Below are 18,899 nucleotides of genomic sequence, written 5' to 3'. Positions count from 1 at the left end.
TTTTATATTACGATCCCATTTTATTGTGTGTGAAATAACACAAATAAGTTGATGTATGTATGTGAATGAAGCAAGGGAAGTTTGTAAGGATCGTACCAAGTGACGTTCTTTGGTCTCTGCCTATCCTTATGAAAAAAGCGTTATTTTATCTATGTATGTATGTATGTATTAAATGTATTAGGTCGGGGAAAAAGTCTTTTCGCATTATAGTATGTATGAACTTGTAATAAAATCTCTTTGGCTTCAAGAATCACAAATGAGTACACGGTTCATTAGGTTTCTTTCAGTGAGCTCGTGAGGTACCCAAATATCGAGCTTTTTTGTGTAGAGAAAAGATTTTATTACAAGTTCATACATACTATAATGCGAAAAGACTTTTTCCCCGACCTAATATGTATGTAAGTATGTTTGTGAAATTTACTGATTTGCGACTAATATTATATCAAACTCGCAATTATAAATTGTAAGATTTTTATCTTTTATTTATTATTATATTATTATATTATACTTATATTATATAGATAAATGTATGACCTAAATATACGATTATTATGACAAATTTATTTATTACATAGATGATAAAATAAGAAGCTCGTGGCTATATAACAACAGCTGCGCGGTTCGATTTCTCAGGTTAAGTTATGCTTGCCGAGGTTAATCAGTGGATGGGCGACCATATTATACACGGAATCTCTCCGTGTTTCATATAGCACGATAAACTATTATTTATGGTGTACAAATAATAGTCTAGCCACCTGAATCATCTGCAATAGATGGACACAGGCCAATGATGGTGTACAAAGTGTGGAAGTCGAACCCACGACCTCCCGTCGCTATGGTAGCGGCGTCGCAACCACTGCGCCACGGAGGCAGTCAATCCTTAAAGCCAACTTTCTAATCCCCGGTTTCTGAGGTACATTTAGCGGTAGTTTATATATTCAGTAACTTTTTTCAACGTCAACGTGTCACTGAACTTCTCTTAAACGACTGGACGACTTCAAGGGGATCTGAGAATGGTTTAGATTCACAATTTTGTCCGCTGGACAATGTTTTTTTAATAAATTTTTAATTTATTAGACAGGACAACGTCTGTCGGGTCCGCTAGTATTCTATATAAGTGATTCGTTAATATAATCATATTTTTGTAAAAACTGCTTCGTCATGGTCATATTAATTCATATTATTATGTAACAACTCAATATACAATCGTCTTGTTTGAATTAAAATATTAAATGCCTAAAAGCCTAAGAGGGGGGCGGGGGAGTGTGGCCGGTTAGGGGAGGTTCCCCCAGCCGGGCCAGTAAGTGTTAGAAAATTATAGATTTACATATTTTACATAGTCTTGTTCTGCAAATCGTTTATACCATTAAACGTACCTTATTTAGTTTCTGCCTAGGTTCTGCTTCTATGAGGAAAAGGCGCAATTTTTATGTATATAAACTTACCTTGAATGTGACAACCATCTAGCCCAAAGATGACTTCCTAAAATTTATTTTTACATACTACATGTACACTAAGTAACCTGAAGGGGCAAATAACTCTATGGAAGACTGTAAATTAAAAATAAAACATACAATAAAACAAACCATTTAGATTCATACCTAATTTAATAAATAACTTATAGGGGCACACGCCACTCCTAATACTAGATTATTAGGGGCACACGACAACATACAATTCTTACACACTCAAAATAAGTTTAGACACAAAGAGGCATGATTTCTCTCTTACAAAGTAACCTTTGACCATATAGTCCGCTTAGGGGACCACAACATACCCCTTACTAACCAACTTAACCAAATATATTGTCGTACCATATCAAATTCCATCAATTTGGTACGGTACGACATGGTAAATAACAATAATCTCTGTTTTACACTGTCAAATATAAACTTATGACCCTAATTTAGACACAAAAGTGGCAATAATATTGTTTGATAAATTAGAACAATCTCTCTTTTACACACTCATTTATTATATATTATTACCTAAATAGATAATTATTATAATGTACCTACAGTATTGCATTGGGGTAAACCTGTAAAAATAGTTGTAAGGATGAATAAATAAATAAATAAATAAATATATGACCCTAAATTTAGACACAAAAGGGGCACATGCCCCTAAGGGACCACAACATTGCTCCCCTTACTAACCGACTTAATTAAATCAATCAAATGGTTAATCTGTATCGCGTGGTTAGCGACCTGCTCATACACGTTAATATGTTCTATCGGCTTCCATTCCTCATAGTACCTAGTTAAGGAAGCTGAAAAATCATTTATAACATTAAACACATCTTCTTTAGTCTCTGCTTACCAATATGGGAAAAATGCGCAATTTTATTTATGTTTGTAAACTATTAAATTACTTAAAGATCGCTTTTTAAAATACACCAAGTGTAAAGTGCTCTAAAGGAGCGCATGGCCCCATTAAAGACTAGTAAATATCATAATGAAACGAACCATTTAGATTCATACTTTATTTCATCAATAATTTAGGCACATACCCCTAGTGTACTTAATCTAAATTGACCCATAGGTGCTCCTATAGGCAATTCGGTATAATATTGTTTGATAAATTACAATAATTTCTCTCTTTACAGACTCAAATATGACCCTAAATTTAGACACAAAAGGGGTACATGTCCCTAAAAATCTATACCTACGACCCTATTTTTTACTCTTTAGGGGCACATGCCTAGGGGACCACAACATTACTCCCCTTACTAACCGACTTAATTAAATCAATTAAATGGTTAATCTGTATCGCGTGGTTAGCGACCTGCTCATACACGTTAATATGCTCTCTTCTCTTCTCTCTTGCCCGAAGATCGCTTTCCAAAATCTTGATACTCACTAAATGCAAAGTAGTCTATAGGTACAAGGTCCTATTTAAGACTATATCTTAAATCTCACAGACACAATTAAATGAGCTATTTAGATTCATACACATTTTAATCAAAATATCTTAGAGGGGCACATGCCACTCCTAATACTAGATTCTTAGGGGCACACGACAAAACACAATTCTTACAAACTCAAAATAAATTTAGTCCCAATGAGGCACATGCCACTATAAGACCGTAAAACGATAGTTTCTCCCTTAAAGACACAAAATTAAGTTTGGCCATATAGTCCGCTTAGGGGACCACAACATTACTCCCCTTACTTATTCAAATCTATTGTCGTACCATATCAAATTCATCAATTTGGTACGGTACATGGTAAATAACAATAACCTCTCTTTTACACTATCAAACTTAAACCTATGACCCTAATTTAGACAGAACGGTACGTGCCCCTAAGGGACCACAACATTACTCCCCTTACTAACCGACTTAATTAAATCAATCAAATGGTTAATCTGTATCGCGTGGTTAGCGACCTGCTCATACACGTTAATATGTTCTATCGGCTTCCATTCCTCATAGTACCGAGTTAAGGAAGCCGAAAAATCATTTATAACATTAAATTTATCTTGTACTTCTCCCATCAAGTGAAAGTATAGCAATTTAAACAGGTCCATTTAGCATTATTTCTGACAAAGATTTTTCCTTTAATCCCTACTTACACACTCTGTTTTAAGTTACCGAAAGGGGCACATTACCTTATTAGAGCCTATGCAACATCATGACAAAACAAACCATTCAGATAATACACAATTTAATCAATACCTTAGAGGGGCACATACCACCCCTATTACTAGATTCTTAGGGGCACATGACAACATACAATTCTTACGCACTCAAAATAACTCAAAAGACCCAAACTGGCACATGCTAATGTCTCTCTTACAAAGTAACCTTTGACCATATGGTCCGCCTAGGGGACCACAACATTACTCCCCTTGCTAACAGACTTAATCAAATCAATCAAATGATTAATCTGTATCGCGTGGTTAGCGACCTGCTCATACACGTTAATATGTTCTATCGGCTTCCATTCCTCATAGTACCTAGTCAAGGAAGCCGAAAAATCATTTATAACGTTAAATTTATCCTGTACTTCTCCCCTCAAGTAAAATCAAAACATGTCAATTACTACGGGTAAAGATTTTTTCCTAAAATCCTTACTTACATGCATTACATCCCTACCTACTGCGTTTTAAGTAACTTAGAAAGGCACATGGCCCTATTAAAAACTAGTATACATCATAATAAAACGAACCATTTAGATTCATATTTAATTTAATCAATAACTTAGGCACATACCCCTAGTGTGCTAATTACTGGCTGAAATTGACCTATCAATTTAGTATGGTAAATTACAACAATCTCTGTTTTACACACTCAAATATAACGCTAATTTAGACACAAAAAGCGGTACATGTCCCTAAACATCTGTACCTATGACCCTATTTTTTTACTCTTTAGGGGTACATGGGCATGTTTGACCATATAGTCCGCCTAGGGGACCACAACATCACTCCCCTTACTAACAGACTTAATCAAATCAATCAAATGATTAATCTGTATCGCGTGGTTAGCGACCTGCTCATACACGTTAATATGTTCTATCGGCTTCCATTCCTCATAGTACCTAGTCAAGGAAGCCGAAAAATCATTTATAACATTAAACACATCTTCTTTAGTCTCTGCTTACCAATATGGGAATAATGCGCAATTTTATTTATGTTTCTAAACTATTAAATTACTTAAAGATCGCTTTTTAAAATACACTAACTGTAAAGTGCTCTAAAGGAGCGCACGGCCCTATTAAAGATTAGTAAATATCATAATAAAACAAACCATTTAGATTCCTACTGAATTTAATCAATTACTTAAAGGAGCCCCTAGTGTACTTAATCTAAATTGACCCATAGGTGCTCCTATAGGCAATTCGGTATAATATTGTTTGGTAAAATACAATAATTTCTCTTTTACACACTCATATATAAACCCTAGGCCCTAGATTTCTAACCAATTGAAGCACATGTATGACCCTAATCTTACACACTCATATATGACCCTAAATTTAGACACAAAAGGGGCACATGCCCCTAAGGGACCACAACATTACTGCCCTTACTAACCGACTTAATTAAATCAATCAAATGATTAATCTGTATCGCGTGGTTAGCGACCTGCTCATACACGTTAATATGTTCTATCGGCTTCCATTCCTCATAATACCTAGTCAAGGAAGCCGAAAAATCATTTATAACATTAAATTTATCCTGTACTTCGCCCATTAGGTACCCTACTTCGAAAGTTGTTGAGTTTTTGTAATGTGCCCTTATTAGTTCAGCCCTTTTGACTTTGAGGTCACTATCGCGGATCGTTTCGTACATGAGACGGAATAATTTCATTCGCATGTTGGCGTCGTCGGCTGCACTGTCTGGGGTCTCTGGGGGACCTGCTTGACGGCGAAGGACGAAGGATTCTATGCCTACTCGTCTGTAAAAGAAAAAAAAGCGAAATTTATGCCTTAATCACACGTACTGAACAAACCAGCGAGACAGTGTTATCGGCCGAATACTCGGTGCGTCTAAAGCGCAATACACATTGAGCCCGCCGGGCCGCCGACATATGTCGGCAACTTTTTGTTGGCGACATATGTCGGCAGTCACTAAGGGCGCGTTCCCACTATGTCGTAACGATTAATTTATCGTTGTACGATTGTCGTCTCTAGCTGTTCCTATTATAACTGTTGTTTGTCGTCAAAAAAAATTATCGTTTAGTGACTGTCGTATCTAGCCGTCCCCACTATCACGATAATCTGTCGTCACTGCAAAAAATGTCGTAGACGACAGTAAGTCGTGTCGTTCTATATGTGAACTATACATACGAAACCTTCCTCCTTTTTGAAGTTGGTGAAAGAAATCCTTGAGTTAATATATTTATGTAACATGCACTTTAAAAGTGTGTTTTGCACACGTAAAATAACATTTTGTAAATCACTATGTAAACCAATTTATATATTAATTTGTTAATTATGTTTCAAAATATGGCCGAACTTCATTGATCGGATAGTTAGAAGGCAATTTAATACTTACATACTAATTAATTAATTAATATACGAATAATTACATATTGTTAGAATCGAGCTACTAGTCTCAGCCTACCCCTATGGGAAGAAGACGAGATCTTATGTACATACATATATTTAACACTTGCCGACCCGCGCAACTTCACTTGCGTCACATAAGAGAGAATGGGTCATAATTTTCCCCGTTTTTGTAACATTTTTTAAACGTACTCTGCTCCTATTGGTCGTAGCGTGATGAAATATAGCCTATAGCCTTCCTCGATAAATGGGCTATCTAACACTGAAAGAATTTTTCAAATCGGACCAGTAGTTCCTGAGATTAGCGCGTTCAAACAAACAAACAAACAATCAAACAAACAAACTCTTCAGCTTTATAATATTAATATAGATTACCTCTCAGGCCTAGTGGTAGTAGTAATTTCTTTATTTTTCAGCATCAGCAGCTTCACACTCCAAGGTGCTTCTTTCAGTATCATTTCAGGAGTTTTAGATTTCATGTCCTGGGATACTGAGGAACAGAAATTATTCAGAGTATTTTTAACAATAACTAGAGCTCGTGGCTTAAGTAACAACGGCTGCGCCGAATTTTCAGGTTAAGCTATGCTTGCCGAGGTGGTTCCGTGGATGGGTGACCATATAAAACATACCGAGTTCCTGGCTTTAGTAACAACAGCCGTGCGGATCGATCTTTCAGGTTAAGCTACGTTTACCAAGGATGTTTAGTGGATGGGTGAGCATATTATATAAACCGAGTTCTTCCGTGTTTCGGAAGCCACGTTAAATTGTGGGTCTCGGCTGTAATTTTCAAAGATCTTTGACAGTCGTTAACAGTAGACAGAAGCTTGTCTGACAACTAGTCTTAGTATCGTGTTATAAGTCAGGTAAGGTTGTGAAGGTCTGATAGACAGTCGCTGCATGTACAATACTGGTATTCAGCTGCATCCGGTGAGACTGGAAGCCGACTCCAACATAGTTGGAAGAAAGACTGAGCTGATCGAGTATTTTGAATACTTAAATCTTTGAGTATTGAAGACTTGCATATGAAAGACCCTACTTTTTCTCTCAGTGGAACTATGAGACGTCCATAGCCAGTAGCGTTCACCGTTCGGTAAACGACCTGTGGGTAAAGCAAACGTTGGCGCGGTCATTCCATAGATGGGGGGCCGCATAGTGGTATTTGAGCTGGGCGTCTCCGTGCTTCGGAGGGCACGTGAAAAGTCGGTCCCGGTTGTTGTCAATTAAGATAACAGTCGTTAAGCCATGTCAAAGGCCTTTCGGGCGGCTTGAACAACTTTGACACTAGGTTGACCACTAACCATACGACGAGAGAGAGAGAGGGTGGAACAATTATAATTTCAATAATTAAAATTACTTACTTGCCATCACGAAAACTGAAAATAATATTGTTATTGAATGTAACATTTCTTCAGCTATGTTTCAGATTAATAAACACTATTTTAAAAAGGTTCATTAAACATTAATTGCCTCGTAATTTAGTTATTTTTACTGCCATGTAATTACAAACGATAAGACAACTAAATTCACGGTTTTTTACGTAAAATATCCGGAGTTCGATTCCCAATTTCAACAAATATTTGTACTATAGACAGACTTTAGAATCACTCATAGATTTACTAACTACTTACTAAAAGATGATCGTTTGTCGCTCTTTCGAAACAAAACGGCTGAACCGATTTGGATACAATTTAGCCAGGCGATAGTTTTTATCCTAGAGATTTTAATTTCAACAAGACTCCTTCATCATATTATTAGCGTCGAGAGGTTGTGGATTCAATTCCCATAAGGAACAATAATTTGTGCGATCCAGAAATAGTTGTTTCGGGTCTGGTTGAACAGTCAATTTGGGTAACTTTGAATTATTTGGATGATGAAAATGATTCAGTTACCCAAGTTGTCTGTACTTTGTGTCCGTTGTTTGTATGTTTGTAAAAGTCGCTACACAAGATCAATTCTTAGTACGAGAGTTATTTTTAAACAAGCAAGTAAACCAAAAATTCCATTTTATTACTATAAAATTTCATTTCAATAATGACTAACAGACAGAATGTCCTGCTCCATACATACTTGGTCTACCAGACTTGTATCACTTAGAAAAAATGTTTCGGCATCATTCAAATCACTTTTTGACATAATCACCCGTCTCTTAGGCATAAAAGGTGATGGGTCAAATGTATAAGACTTAGGTTCTTCATAATCAAAACCGAATACTTGTAAAGAATGATTCGAAACTCCATAGTTTGATTCTATAGTATTCGAAATTGTTTTTCTAGTGCTACTAACGGCTGAGGACTTGCTAAAATTCTTAATTTCATTCAAATCTGATTTCGTTTTCTTGCTAGATTTTGTACTAGCTGATAGCAGACGTCTTCGTTTATACATACAATTGAATACATCACCGTCTGAAGGTTTTTTTGAACTAGAAAAATGTATGGATTTCTGACTGCGTCGTTTGTTGCGGGCCATTACTTTTAACGCTTGATAGAAATTCCTAGGTTCTTCAAAGATAATGTCGTCCATTCTCAATTCCTCTTTTAATTGATTTAGTAAATTTTTTTTCTGTTCTTTCTTGAAGTATTTTTTGTTAGCCGAAGTTTGGTATATGAAGCTTCGAGTAGGTGGGATCGGTTTTTTCTTGTATTCAAATGATTCAGATTTCATTTTCTTTCTTCGCATAGTCGTGGATGGTGCAGGAGGCTTTTTAAAAGACTTTTCGTCAAACCAAAGGTCCCTTTCATTCGGTGTGATACAATAAACATTAGTAGGATCATCATCGTCATATCCATCTGTACATTTTAATTCATTATTTTTAATATCTAACTTATTGGCCACAACTTCATCGATTTCTAGCACATTCTTTGAAGATATTTCGCTAAAATTCAAAGGTTTTTCAGCTTCAGTTTGTACGTTGTATACATTGAAAGTCGTTTCAAGTAAATCGACGAAGAAATTTAGTATTTTTGAATCATCTTTTTTCGAATCGTTTGCTATCAAAGTCTGTGGTTCATCGACTAAAGTTACTCGTTTTTCTTTAGACCTAACTTTCGTTAAATTACTGTCTTTCTTTACCAACGGTGGCAAAAACTCTGACCATTTGATCATTTCTGGGTCTTTAACAGAATTATTTTCAGAATAATTTGATGGAGTCTGATTTATACTCTTAGTCGATTGTAAAACTACTACGTGATCAAGCTCAAAATTTCTATTATCGTTTAACACTCTGGATCTGAATTTAGGTTTTCTTTTAGTGCTTAAGTCTCCTAAATAGCCGTCTTCGAAGTCTTTTTTTCGTTTGATTTTGGCTTTCTTATTGAAGTACGGGTCGTTGGCCTCAGTCAGTTGGGTCCCGGTGGTAGATTTTGATAAGATCGTGAGGACTGAAGCAAGGAAGCGCTTTCTTCCAGGCCGTGGTATTGGTTTTTGAACGCTGGCTCCTGGAAAATAGGAAAAATAAGTATTTTAAACTCCAAAATAACTACGTCTACGGCAGCCAGTTTCGTTGAAATCAGACAACTGTTCCGGACTTTATTTATATTGGCTCTATTCCATTACTCTCATTATATTGGTGGGATGGCCTATAACCTCAACATCCTAACTCCGAGCAAATTTCTAAGTAATTCTTAACAGAAAATCTCAAAAGACTTTTTGGCCTGACCCAGGATTCGAACCCGAGACCTCTCGCACGGCAGAGCATACTCTACCGATCACGATACAGAGACGATATTAGGTGCCTTTACACATACGCTCTTTCACGTGTGAAACAACAAAGGAAAGAGCGCTCGCCGCGCTCATCTGTCAAGCCCGCGAAGAAAACGTGAGCGAAGAGCGCGCCGTCTTTCCCGTGCGTAATCCTGTACGCGCCTAATCACACGCGAAAGAACATGTATGTGAAGACACCTATTAGCAAGGTTACTCACCAGGGTTATTCAGCGACATATTAGTATTCTTCTTCTCGACATAAACTCCTCTCTTCTTAGTTAGTGGCTGTATTTCTGCATTGCTTCTCGTCTTCTTGTCACTCCGGCGCGTTTCAGACTTGGAAGTAATCGCGCTATTTGACGACTTGGATTTTATTATTGCGTTCTTTATGTTACCCATTGTTAGAAGCTGTAAACAAAATTTAAACCGTTAACGTCTCATTGCTGGGCAAGGATCTCCTCCCGGAATGAGGGAGAGGTTAGGCTTTGAGTCCACCACGCTGGCTAAGTGTGGGTAGAAGAACTGTTCTAAACAAATTTCTAGTAGTCTAAGTCTTAGTTTAAAGACTGTATCATAGATTAGATATATAGATGATTCGAACCCCAGGCAAAACACCAATAACTCTTTCAAGATATGATGGTATCGCAGTAATATTAGGTCGGGGAAAAATCTTTTCGCAGTATAGTATGTATGAACTTGTAATAAAATCTCTTTGGCTTCAAGAACCACAAATGAGTACACGGTTCATTAGGTTTCTTTCAGTGAGCTCGTGAGGTACCCAAATATCGAGCTTTTTTGTGTAGAGAAAAGATTTTATTACAAGTTCATACATACTATAATGCGAAAAGACTTTTTCCCCGACCTAATATATAACTCAAAGGTGACTGACATAGTGATCTATCAACGCACAGCACAAACCACTGGACGGATCGAGCTGACATTTGGCATGCAGGTAGATGTTATGACGTAGACATCCGCTAAGAAAGGATTTTGATTAATTGTATCACTAAGGGGATGAAAGTTTGTATGAAAATTCTGTCTTAAGTCACATTCTAACTGCACGTTTGGCGCAGTGGTTTAAGCGGTCACCTCGCCGCAACAACCGTAGCGCCACGTGTGCTGGGTTCGAATCCCACCCGGGACAAATCTTTGTGTGATGAGCACGAGTATTTGTTCTGAGCCTGGATGTCAACTTCTCTATATAAGTATGTATTTAGAAGTATATAAGAATGTTTATCAGTTATTTGGTTACCATAGTAGAAGCTCTGCTTAGTTTGGAATCAAATGACCGTGTGTGAGTTGTCCAATAATATTTTTTTTATTCTACACAGACGAAGTCGGGATAAAAGCTAGTACATATATTTCCGTACCTGTATTTTTACAACATTGTAAAATAATTATATTATTACTATTAGTATTGTGTAGCCATTTTAAAACCTATTTAATATTTATTTCAATAATTTTGACATATTTTTTGTGTTGAAAATTTTTTGATTTGACATTAATTTTTTTTTCGTAATTCTTTTATGGTTTTTTAGTCGATGACTTTTTAATGACATTTTTAATTAATTTTGTACTTTTTTGAAGTGGGAGTTAAAAATTACGAAAATATTTTTTGTTTGATAAAATTTTCTTGTGATTTCTGCTTTGATATCAAGATATTAATAGAACCATGCTACGATTATGAAAGGTAAGTTAAGCCACCCACCTCAAATTTTCATCAGTCTAGCCTTTCTTCCAACTATGTTGGAGTCGGCTTCCAGTCTCATACACAGCTGAATACCAGTATTGTACATGCAGCGACTGTCTATCAGACCTCCACAACACAGTTACCTGGCTTATAACACGATCTTGCCTACATCAAATACGAAAATAAAATTACAATTTTTTTCATATTTTTTTTGACAACACCCATGGCCTACTAGATAAGTTATGACACCATTATTGTACACAGTCCTGGGTTTGATTCCCAACAGGTGCAAATAGGTCTGTGAGTATGTTCCATGTATGACTAGTTTCGATTGACCCGTGGCGCAGTGGTTTAGGTCGCCACGCCGCGCCGCTACCATTATTACGTCGGGAGGTCGTGGGTTCGATTCCCACTCTGAACAATTTTTTGTGGTTAGTGTAAGTGCGTAAACAAGTAATCCTTGTCTATTACAGATACCGGACTAAACGGCTGTATCAATTTGGACGTAATTTATCATAGTGATAGATAACGTCCAAATATTCTAACCAACGAGATTTGAAAAAACAGGCTGCCTTTTTTTTCAAAAATGTCAAATTTAGTGAAAAAGTTGACTAAAGCTACTAATAGTAAGTATTTACAAACATACATCTATACTAATTTACATATACTAATATACTAATATTATAAAGCTGAAGAGTTTGTTTGTTTGTTTGTTTGAACGCGCTAATCTCAGGAACTACTGGTCCGATTTGAAAAATTCTTTCAGTGTTAGATAGCCCATTTATCGAGGAAGGTTATAGGCTATATATCATCACGCTACGACTGATAGGAGCAGAGTACCAGTAAAAAATGTTACAAAAACGGGGAAAATTTTGACCCATTCTCTCTTATGTGACACAAGCGAAGTTGCGCGGGTCAGCTACTAAATAAAATCACGCCTATTATACTTGAAGGTGTCAGCATAAAGAATTATTCAATTTAGTTTAGTTGTTCAAAGTTTAAGAACATACGTTTCGATGACTTATTTTTATTTATATAGACGTAGAGAATATAATTTGTATGAAAAACTTTTTACTTCAATAATATTTCAAACGAAACGTTTTGAAAACGAAAGAAAAATCTCATTGGCTTTGACATCTTTCAAAAAGCATTATTTACAAAATTTATTGATAGGAAATTCAAAATTTGCAAAATTAGCAGGTGAAATGGACAAGAGATTTCGGAAGAACGATCAGGATCAGAAAAAAATCGATATTGTTAAAGACAGAATCGATTCGAAGATATTTTCAATCGATAACCACCGACAATTCAGACGATACATAGAAAACGAATATGACAATTTAAGACCGAGTGATTTTGAAAGAGATGCTCAAAAAAACGACCATATGAAACCTGAAAGGGTCAAAGAACAGGGTAATTTAAAAACTTTAATCAATATAGTGAAACGGCCTAAAAATTTCGGTAATTTGGAGAACAAATTAGTTGAAAAAGCCAAGAGTAATGATAGACCTCTCTCCGTTGATAAAATGAGAAAATTAAGAGACAATTTCGAATATAAATCAGTAATAATGGACCCAGATAAAAAGGTGAAAAGGAATGTGAGTTTAGATACAAAAGTTTTTGATAAAATTGACAAAGATAATCTTAAACTTGAAGAAAAACGAATTAAAAATGCTAAGAAACATGATGACAGAGTAAAAGAGCTCAATGAAATGTTGGAAACTGAAAAAATTATTGCAAAAATTGATACTACAGAAGCACATATTAATGACGATGCAAAGACTATAATTTTAGAGACAGCCAATAGCCCTAAATGTACAAAAAAGTTTAAAACAACTGAAAAACACAAGGACGAAGACAGCAAATTTACCGACGAAAGAAAATTGAAACCGAACCACTCTAGTCTGAAAACTAAAGACTTAGATATTAAAAGAAAAGATAGCCCTAAACCTAGGATAGATCTAGACAAGAAAGCTAAAAAAACTGATGCCGTTAGCAAAGTAAAAGACAGGGGAGATTTGAAATTAGCTAAAGTAGACAAGGTAATTAAAAAAGGTAATGATATTGTCAAAATTTTAAATCCCGATGGTGATACAGTGGCTAACAAAGCTGAAAAGGTGAAACTAGATATTGTTATGACGTTACCAGTGAAAGAAAGAACTAAGAACGAGAAAGAAGTAAAGCCTAATGATGTAAATAAGAAAGTAGTTGAAATGCCGCCGAAATTGCAAGGAGTTGTTAAGAATAAAGCTAGGTGGTCTCCTGTAAGGTTCAGGACGCAGGTCCGGAAAGATGAGACTTGTAAAATTGGAGAGAAGAATCAGGAGAAATTGGGTAAGTTGAAGTTCTTCAAGATTCTTTTTCTTTCTTTCTTCTTTCACTAAGAATAGCTCTTGTGTCGCGGGGACTTTTACAAACATACAAACAATGGACACAAAGTACAACCAGACCCGAAACAATTATTTGTGGATCGCACAAATAATTGTGTAACAGGTTGTTTGTTAATCTAAGTAAGTATGTATTTAGAATTATATGTATAAGTATGTTCATCAGACGTTATGTGGTTATCGTACAAGGTCTATTTAGGCTAAATCAAATGACTAACACTATACCGTAAAACGGGGTGAATACAATTCGCGGGGTGAATAGAAAAAAAATCAGGAAAGTTTTCAAGGCCAATATTTGAGTACTCCTCGTTTAAGAATTTTGTTCAAATTTGAAATGATTACACGTCGATATTACTTCTCTGTGGTGTCATAATTGTTTAAATGTTTAAATTGATATTTATACCCAAAAAATTGCTTCAAAGTCAACCGTCCTCGAATGCCTTAATATCGACCCCCTAAACTTTGGATTTAAAGTGAGATTTCTTTTCTAATGAGTTGTTTGAAGTGTTTATCTCTTTAGGTGTATATTAATCTATAAAGATACAATATTGTTAATTGAAAAAAACGCTTTTAAACCTAAAAAATATGTTTCAATCACAGAAACAGTCATTTTTGTGTATAAACGGGGTGAATAGAATCGTTTGAAGGGTGAATAGAACTTATAGTATGGGGTAAATAGAAACATAGTGGGGTTGAATAGAAACGCGTAATGGGTGAATAGAAACGAGTGAGGGGTCAATAGAGATTAATAAATAGGGTTGTCAAAAACTGTAAACAAAATTAACATAAACAATGAAAAATTAATAGTAATTAATCTTCTGAATATCATTGTATCAATGTTATAACGGCAAACTACTGCATATAGTATGAAAGTTAGTTAGGTTATCTCGTTTTATTTTTTGAGTTAAAGTGATTATCAACGATTATTTCAATTTTTAAACACACTACCTCCCTTTTCAGCATGTTGGATAAGTCTCCTTTGGCAGCCCTAACAGTTTTTCCATTCACCCCTTTGGTCGTTTCGATTTACCCCTATCGCTGGGTGAATAGAAAATGACCCTTTTCTTTAAGGAAATATCGTAAATTTATGCATATTTTTGAACAAATATGGTTTTAGCTCTTTCTTCATGGCGCCGGACATGATATAAAATAACCCGACAATAAAAATAACAAGTAATTCGCAACAAATTTTTAAGACAAAGTTGAAAATCGTTTCTATTCACCCCGTTTTACGGTATGTCACTTGTTCAATGATATTTATTTATTGACTAGCAGTTAAATAAATACCCTGTATTGTCCAGATAATAAGACACATTTACACACAGAAAAATTAATAAACGAAATAAAATCGCTAACTTTACAATTTATTTCAGCTGAAAACAAGCATCATTCTTCAGAAGGCACTCAAACCAACTCTACCTACTCAGATTTTCGTAACAAGAAGACTGAAAAAGACCCACCAGTACGAAAAAGACCAATTATCAAAACGATTATGACAAAAAACGGTTCAATGAAAGTTTATAAAGCAGTAACTTTTGAAGAAAAAAAACCACAGCCTACACCCTTAGAAATAAATATTCCGACAGACGTAGTAAAGAAAAATAAGCCGCCAAAATTTGACAGTTCCCTAAAGTGTAAAATAACTGTCAGTAAGGCTAGTGTCAAAGTCAAGCCGGATGTCAAAGTCAAAGTTTCTAAAGATAAGAGAAACAGGAGAATGTCTTCGCCGGATTATTCTCGACATTCCCCGCCAACTGAAGTTGCGATGTGGGCGCCATCTTGTATTACGAAACACACGAAACCGTATTATGAAGCGTGGGTGGATACAACTTTGACAGCTGTGTCAAAAGCGCCGAAAGAAAAAGTTTTATACGAAAATGATTATTTAGATACTTTTACGAGCTGCGTAGAGAGACCATTTACACCCGAATTAGTTTACTCGCAATACGCAGACGAAAGGTATACTGGCAAAATTAAAATCACGCAAAGGTAGCATTTTTTTTTAACTTCAATTTAAATATTTTTGACAAATTCCCAGCTTGTTTTTGGTTTAAAAGCGAAGTGTGGATGTTAATTTTTTTGCTAGTACCGCTCACTGCTAGATGGCGTTCATAGTTTAACATTTAAGTTTTTAGTATGATTTGTAGTTTTGCTACTCAACGCTAGATGGCAATTGATGTTTGAAGGATGCAACAATTTCTGTCAGCTATTTTGTTAGAAAATGTTTATTATTACAAAAAAATTGCTTCGTGAATGCTTTTGATCAATTTTTAGTATCGTGAACGTGTTAATATCGGTGTTAATTTTGTAAATTTTCTTAAACAAAAATACGTGCCACGAAAATCGCATCTTAATGCTGTTTACACTTTTACATAGATGTCGCTTAACACAATTTTAAGCAATCGGGGGTAACAATTTCCATGTCACAATGTTAGTTACCGTACTCCGAAACAGCTTGACCGATTCTCATGAAATTTTGTGAGTAAATTTACTAGGTCTGAGAATCGGTCAACATCTATTTTCATACCCCACGGTTTCTGAGCACATTCAACGGTAGTTTATCTATTCAATAGCGTTTTTTTGTATGAGTTTTAACGCTATTGAATAGATAAACTACCGCTAAATGTACCTCAGAAACCGGGGGTAGGTGAAACTTTTGATATTTATGGCAAAACAATATTTGCTGGGTCAGCTAGTAATGATAAAAATTATGCTGAACTGCGAGATGAAATTACTTGAAATCTATTAACCATCGATGAATTCGCTGAAACAACTTTACACATCGTTGCAATAAGTGAACGAACGGCATCGATGCTACAAAATCACATAATAATATTACTTTTTCGTTTTCCAGTAATTTCATTCGCTAATAATACTAGGATTAAAATAAATCTATGTGCTAATTAATTACACATAATAGTAGATTTTATCCGAATATTAATTCGTTCAGTAGTTTTTGCGTAGTAAAGTCTTCTTCTTATCGTATGGTTAGTGGTCAACCTAGTGTCAAAGTTGTTCAAGCCCGTAGGCCTTTGACGTGGCTTAACGACTGTTATCTTAATTGACTACAACCGGGACCGACTTATTACGTGCCCTCCGAAGCACGGAGACGCCCTGTTCAAATACTACTATGCGGTCACCCATCTATGGAATGACCGCGTCAAGCTTTGCTTAACCCACAGATAGTTTACCGACCGGTGAGCGCAACTGGCTACGGGCGCCTCCGTAAGTAACAAACATACTCGTACATACTTAGCCCTAAATTTCGCGTTTAATTAGTGTTAAAAATTAAAATATTTTGTAATTAAGCAGCGCCTCTAGTGAGTGATATAGCAAGTTTTCAAACATATCCAATAAATATATTTTACCAAAGGCGTTTATGAAAAAGGTAGAATATTGAAGCATATTTTAACCGTCTTCAAAAAGGAGTGTGTTATCAATTTTAGTCTTTTTTAATCTTGTTTTCTACCTACTTGAAAAAGGAGAAAATTCTCAATTTCACTGTCCTTTTTTAACTTTGTTTAATCGACTTTAAAAAAGAGGAAATTCTCAATACATTTGTGCTTCTTTTAAGCTTATTTCAACCGGCTTTAGAAAAGAGCTAATTCTCAATCAGTTTGTACTTCTTCTAAGATTGTTTCAATCAACTTCAAAAAACAGAAAACTCAATTCGTTTGTACTTCTTTTAACGTTGTTTTCTACCGACTGCAAAAAAGAGGAAATTCTCAATCAGTTTGTACTTCCTTTAAGCTTGTTTCAATCAACTTCAAAAAAGAGAAAACTCGATATGTTTGTACTTTTTAAACCTGTTTCAATAGACTTTAAAAGAAGGAAATTAGTAATTATTTAGTACTTCTTTTAAGCTTATTTCAACCGGCTTGAAAAAGGTGAAAATTTTCAATTAGTTTGTACTTTTTTTTACCTAAGGAAATTAGTAATTATTTTGTAATTCTTTTAGCTTGTCACACAAAACACTGTTTAACTAATCAGGGCTTACACGACGTTTCTTAGTAAGATAGAAAATTTTTCTCGACAAATGTTTTTTTAGTCTGTGGTGTTATGTGAACGTCAAAATTATGTCAGTGAAATAATTATTAATTAGTTTTGATGAATAATAAATGATTTTCATAATATTCTGTGATTTTTCTAATATTTTGTATTGTCTACCTATTTACGATATAAGTTACAAGGAAAGTTAAATCGTGGGTCCCGGCTGTCATTTTCGAAGATCTTTGACAGTCGTTAACAGTAGTCAGAAGCTTGAAAGTCTGACAACCAGTCTTACCGAAGGGTATTGTGTTATAACCCAGGTAACTGTGTTGTGTAGGTCTGATAGACAGTCGCTGCATGTACAATACTGGTATTCAGCTGCATCCTGTGAGACTGGAAGCCGACTCCAACATAGTTGGAAGAAAGGCTAAGCTGATATACAGGTAGTTTTAAGTTTATGGTATTGAAAAAATACTCAATTAGAATTCCTTTTGAAATACTTACCTTCGTTGTTCTTGAATTTTACGTTCCCCTAAATCCAAATAAATATTAAGAGAATATCGTCACTTACCTGAACTTGATGGTTCTATAGCTTAACGACATTATTTTCTACAATACCACAAATAATTACCATAGCTTCGCTCACAATTAAATTGACACTTTCACAAATACTGTTAGAATTTAATTATTTTAGGAATCAGAATATTGGCGTGGTTAATAATGTCAAATGACGCTATTAAAAACTATTGTGGGTAGTTTGAAAACCACGTTTGCATTTAACTGCACGTTTGGCGCAGTGGTTAACGCGGTCACCTCGCCGCAATAACCGTAGCGCCGCGTGTGGCGGCTTCTGGTTGTAATCTATATAAGTATGTACTTTAGAAGTACATAAGTATGTTAGTATAACGCCAGCGACCCGCAGACTTATACAGCTGACTATCTATCTATCTATCGTATGGTTAGTGGTCAACCTGGTGTCAAAGTGGTTCAAGCCGCCCGAAGGGCCTTTGACATGGCTTAACGACTGTTATCTTAATTGACAACAACCGGGACCGACTTTTTACGTGCCCTCCAAAGCACGGAGAAGCTCAATTCAAATACCACTATGCGGTCACCCATCTATAG

At 35.5% G+C, this 18,899-nt stretch overlaps 3 protein-coding genes across 6 annotated transcripts; 1 reads left to right on the top strand and 2 right to left on the bottom strand.

Annotated features, from left to right (window-relative positions):
- Positions 1–1,662: 1,662 nt before the first annotated feature.
- LOC142985628 (uncharacterized) lies at positions 1,663–7,487 on the bottom strand. Its single transcript, XM_076133913.1, has 3 exons — positions 7,367–7,487; positions 6,384–6,498; positions 1,663–5,398 (listed from the first exon to the last, which is right to left on the bottom strand). Exons 1-3 carry the CDS (start codon positions 7,410–7,412, stop codon positions 5,002–5,004), a joined length of 558 nt encoding a protein of 185 aa, XP_075990028.1. The 5' UTR covers positions 7,413–7,487; the 3' UTR covers positions 1,663–5,001.
- Positions 7,488–8,001: 514 nt separating this feature from the next.
- On the bottom strand, positions 8,002–18,497 carry LOC142985584 (uncharacterized). Of its 4 annotated transcripts, none has more exons than XM_076133841.1 (3): positions 18,346–18,497; positions 9,926–10,115; positions 8,002–9,442 (listed from the first exon to the last, which is right to left on the bottom strand). In XM_076133841.1, the coding sequence occupies exons 2-3, from the start codon at positions 10,104–10,106 to the stop codon at positions 8,034–8,036; spliced, it is 1,590 nt and encodes a 529-aa protein (XP_075989956.1). In that variant the 5' UTR covers positions 10,107–10,115; positions 18,346–18,497; the 3' UTR covers positions 8,002–8,033. The 4 variants fall into 4 exon arrangements, with proteins under 4 accessions (XP_075989956.1, XP_075989955.1, XP_075989953.1 ...); XM_076133840.1 differs by lacking the exon at positions 18,346–18,497 and adding an exon at positions 11,416–11,622; XM_076133838.1 differs by lacking the exon at positions 18,346–18,497 and adding an exon at positions 10,960–11,087.
- LOC142985582 (uncharacterized) lies at positions 11,265–17,901 on the top strand. The gene is made up of 4 exons (XM_076133837.1): positions 11,265–11,397; positions 11,871–12,023; positions 12,595–13,731; positions 15,158–17,901. The coding sequence occupies exons 2-4, from the start codon at positions 11,984–11,986 to the stop codon at positions 15,775–15,777; spliced, it is 1,797 nt and encodes a 598-aa protein (XP_075989952.1). The 5' UTR covers positions 11,265–11,397; positions 11,871–11,983; the 3' UTR covers positions 15,778–17,901.
- Positions 18,498–18,899: the final 402 nt, after the last annotated feature.

The sequence above is a fragment of the Anticarsia gemmatalis genome, chromosome 30, assembly GCF_050436995.1.
Source record: "Anticarsia gemmatalis isolate Benzon Research Colony breed Stoneville strain chromosome 30, ilAntGemm2 primary, whole genome shotgun sequence".
Taxonomy (NCBI): Eukaryota; Metazoa; Arthropoda; class Insecta; order Lepidoptera; family Erebidae; genus Anticarsia; species Anticarsia gemmatalis.
The sequence above is the reverse complement of the archived record's forward strand: the minus strand, read 5'-3'. Positions and strand labels throughout refer to the sequence as shown.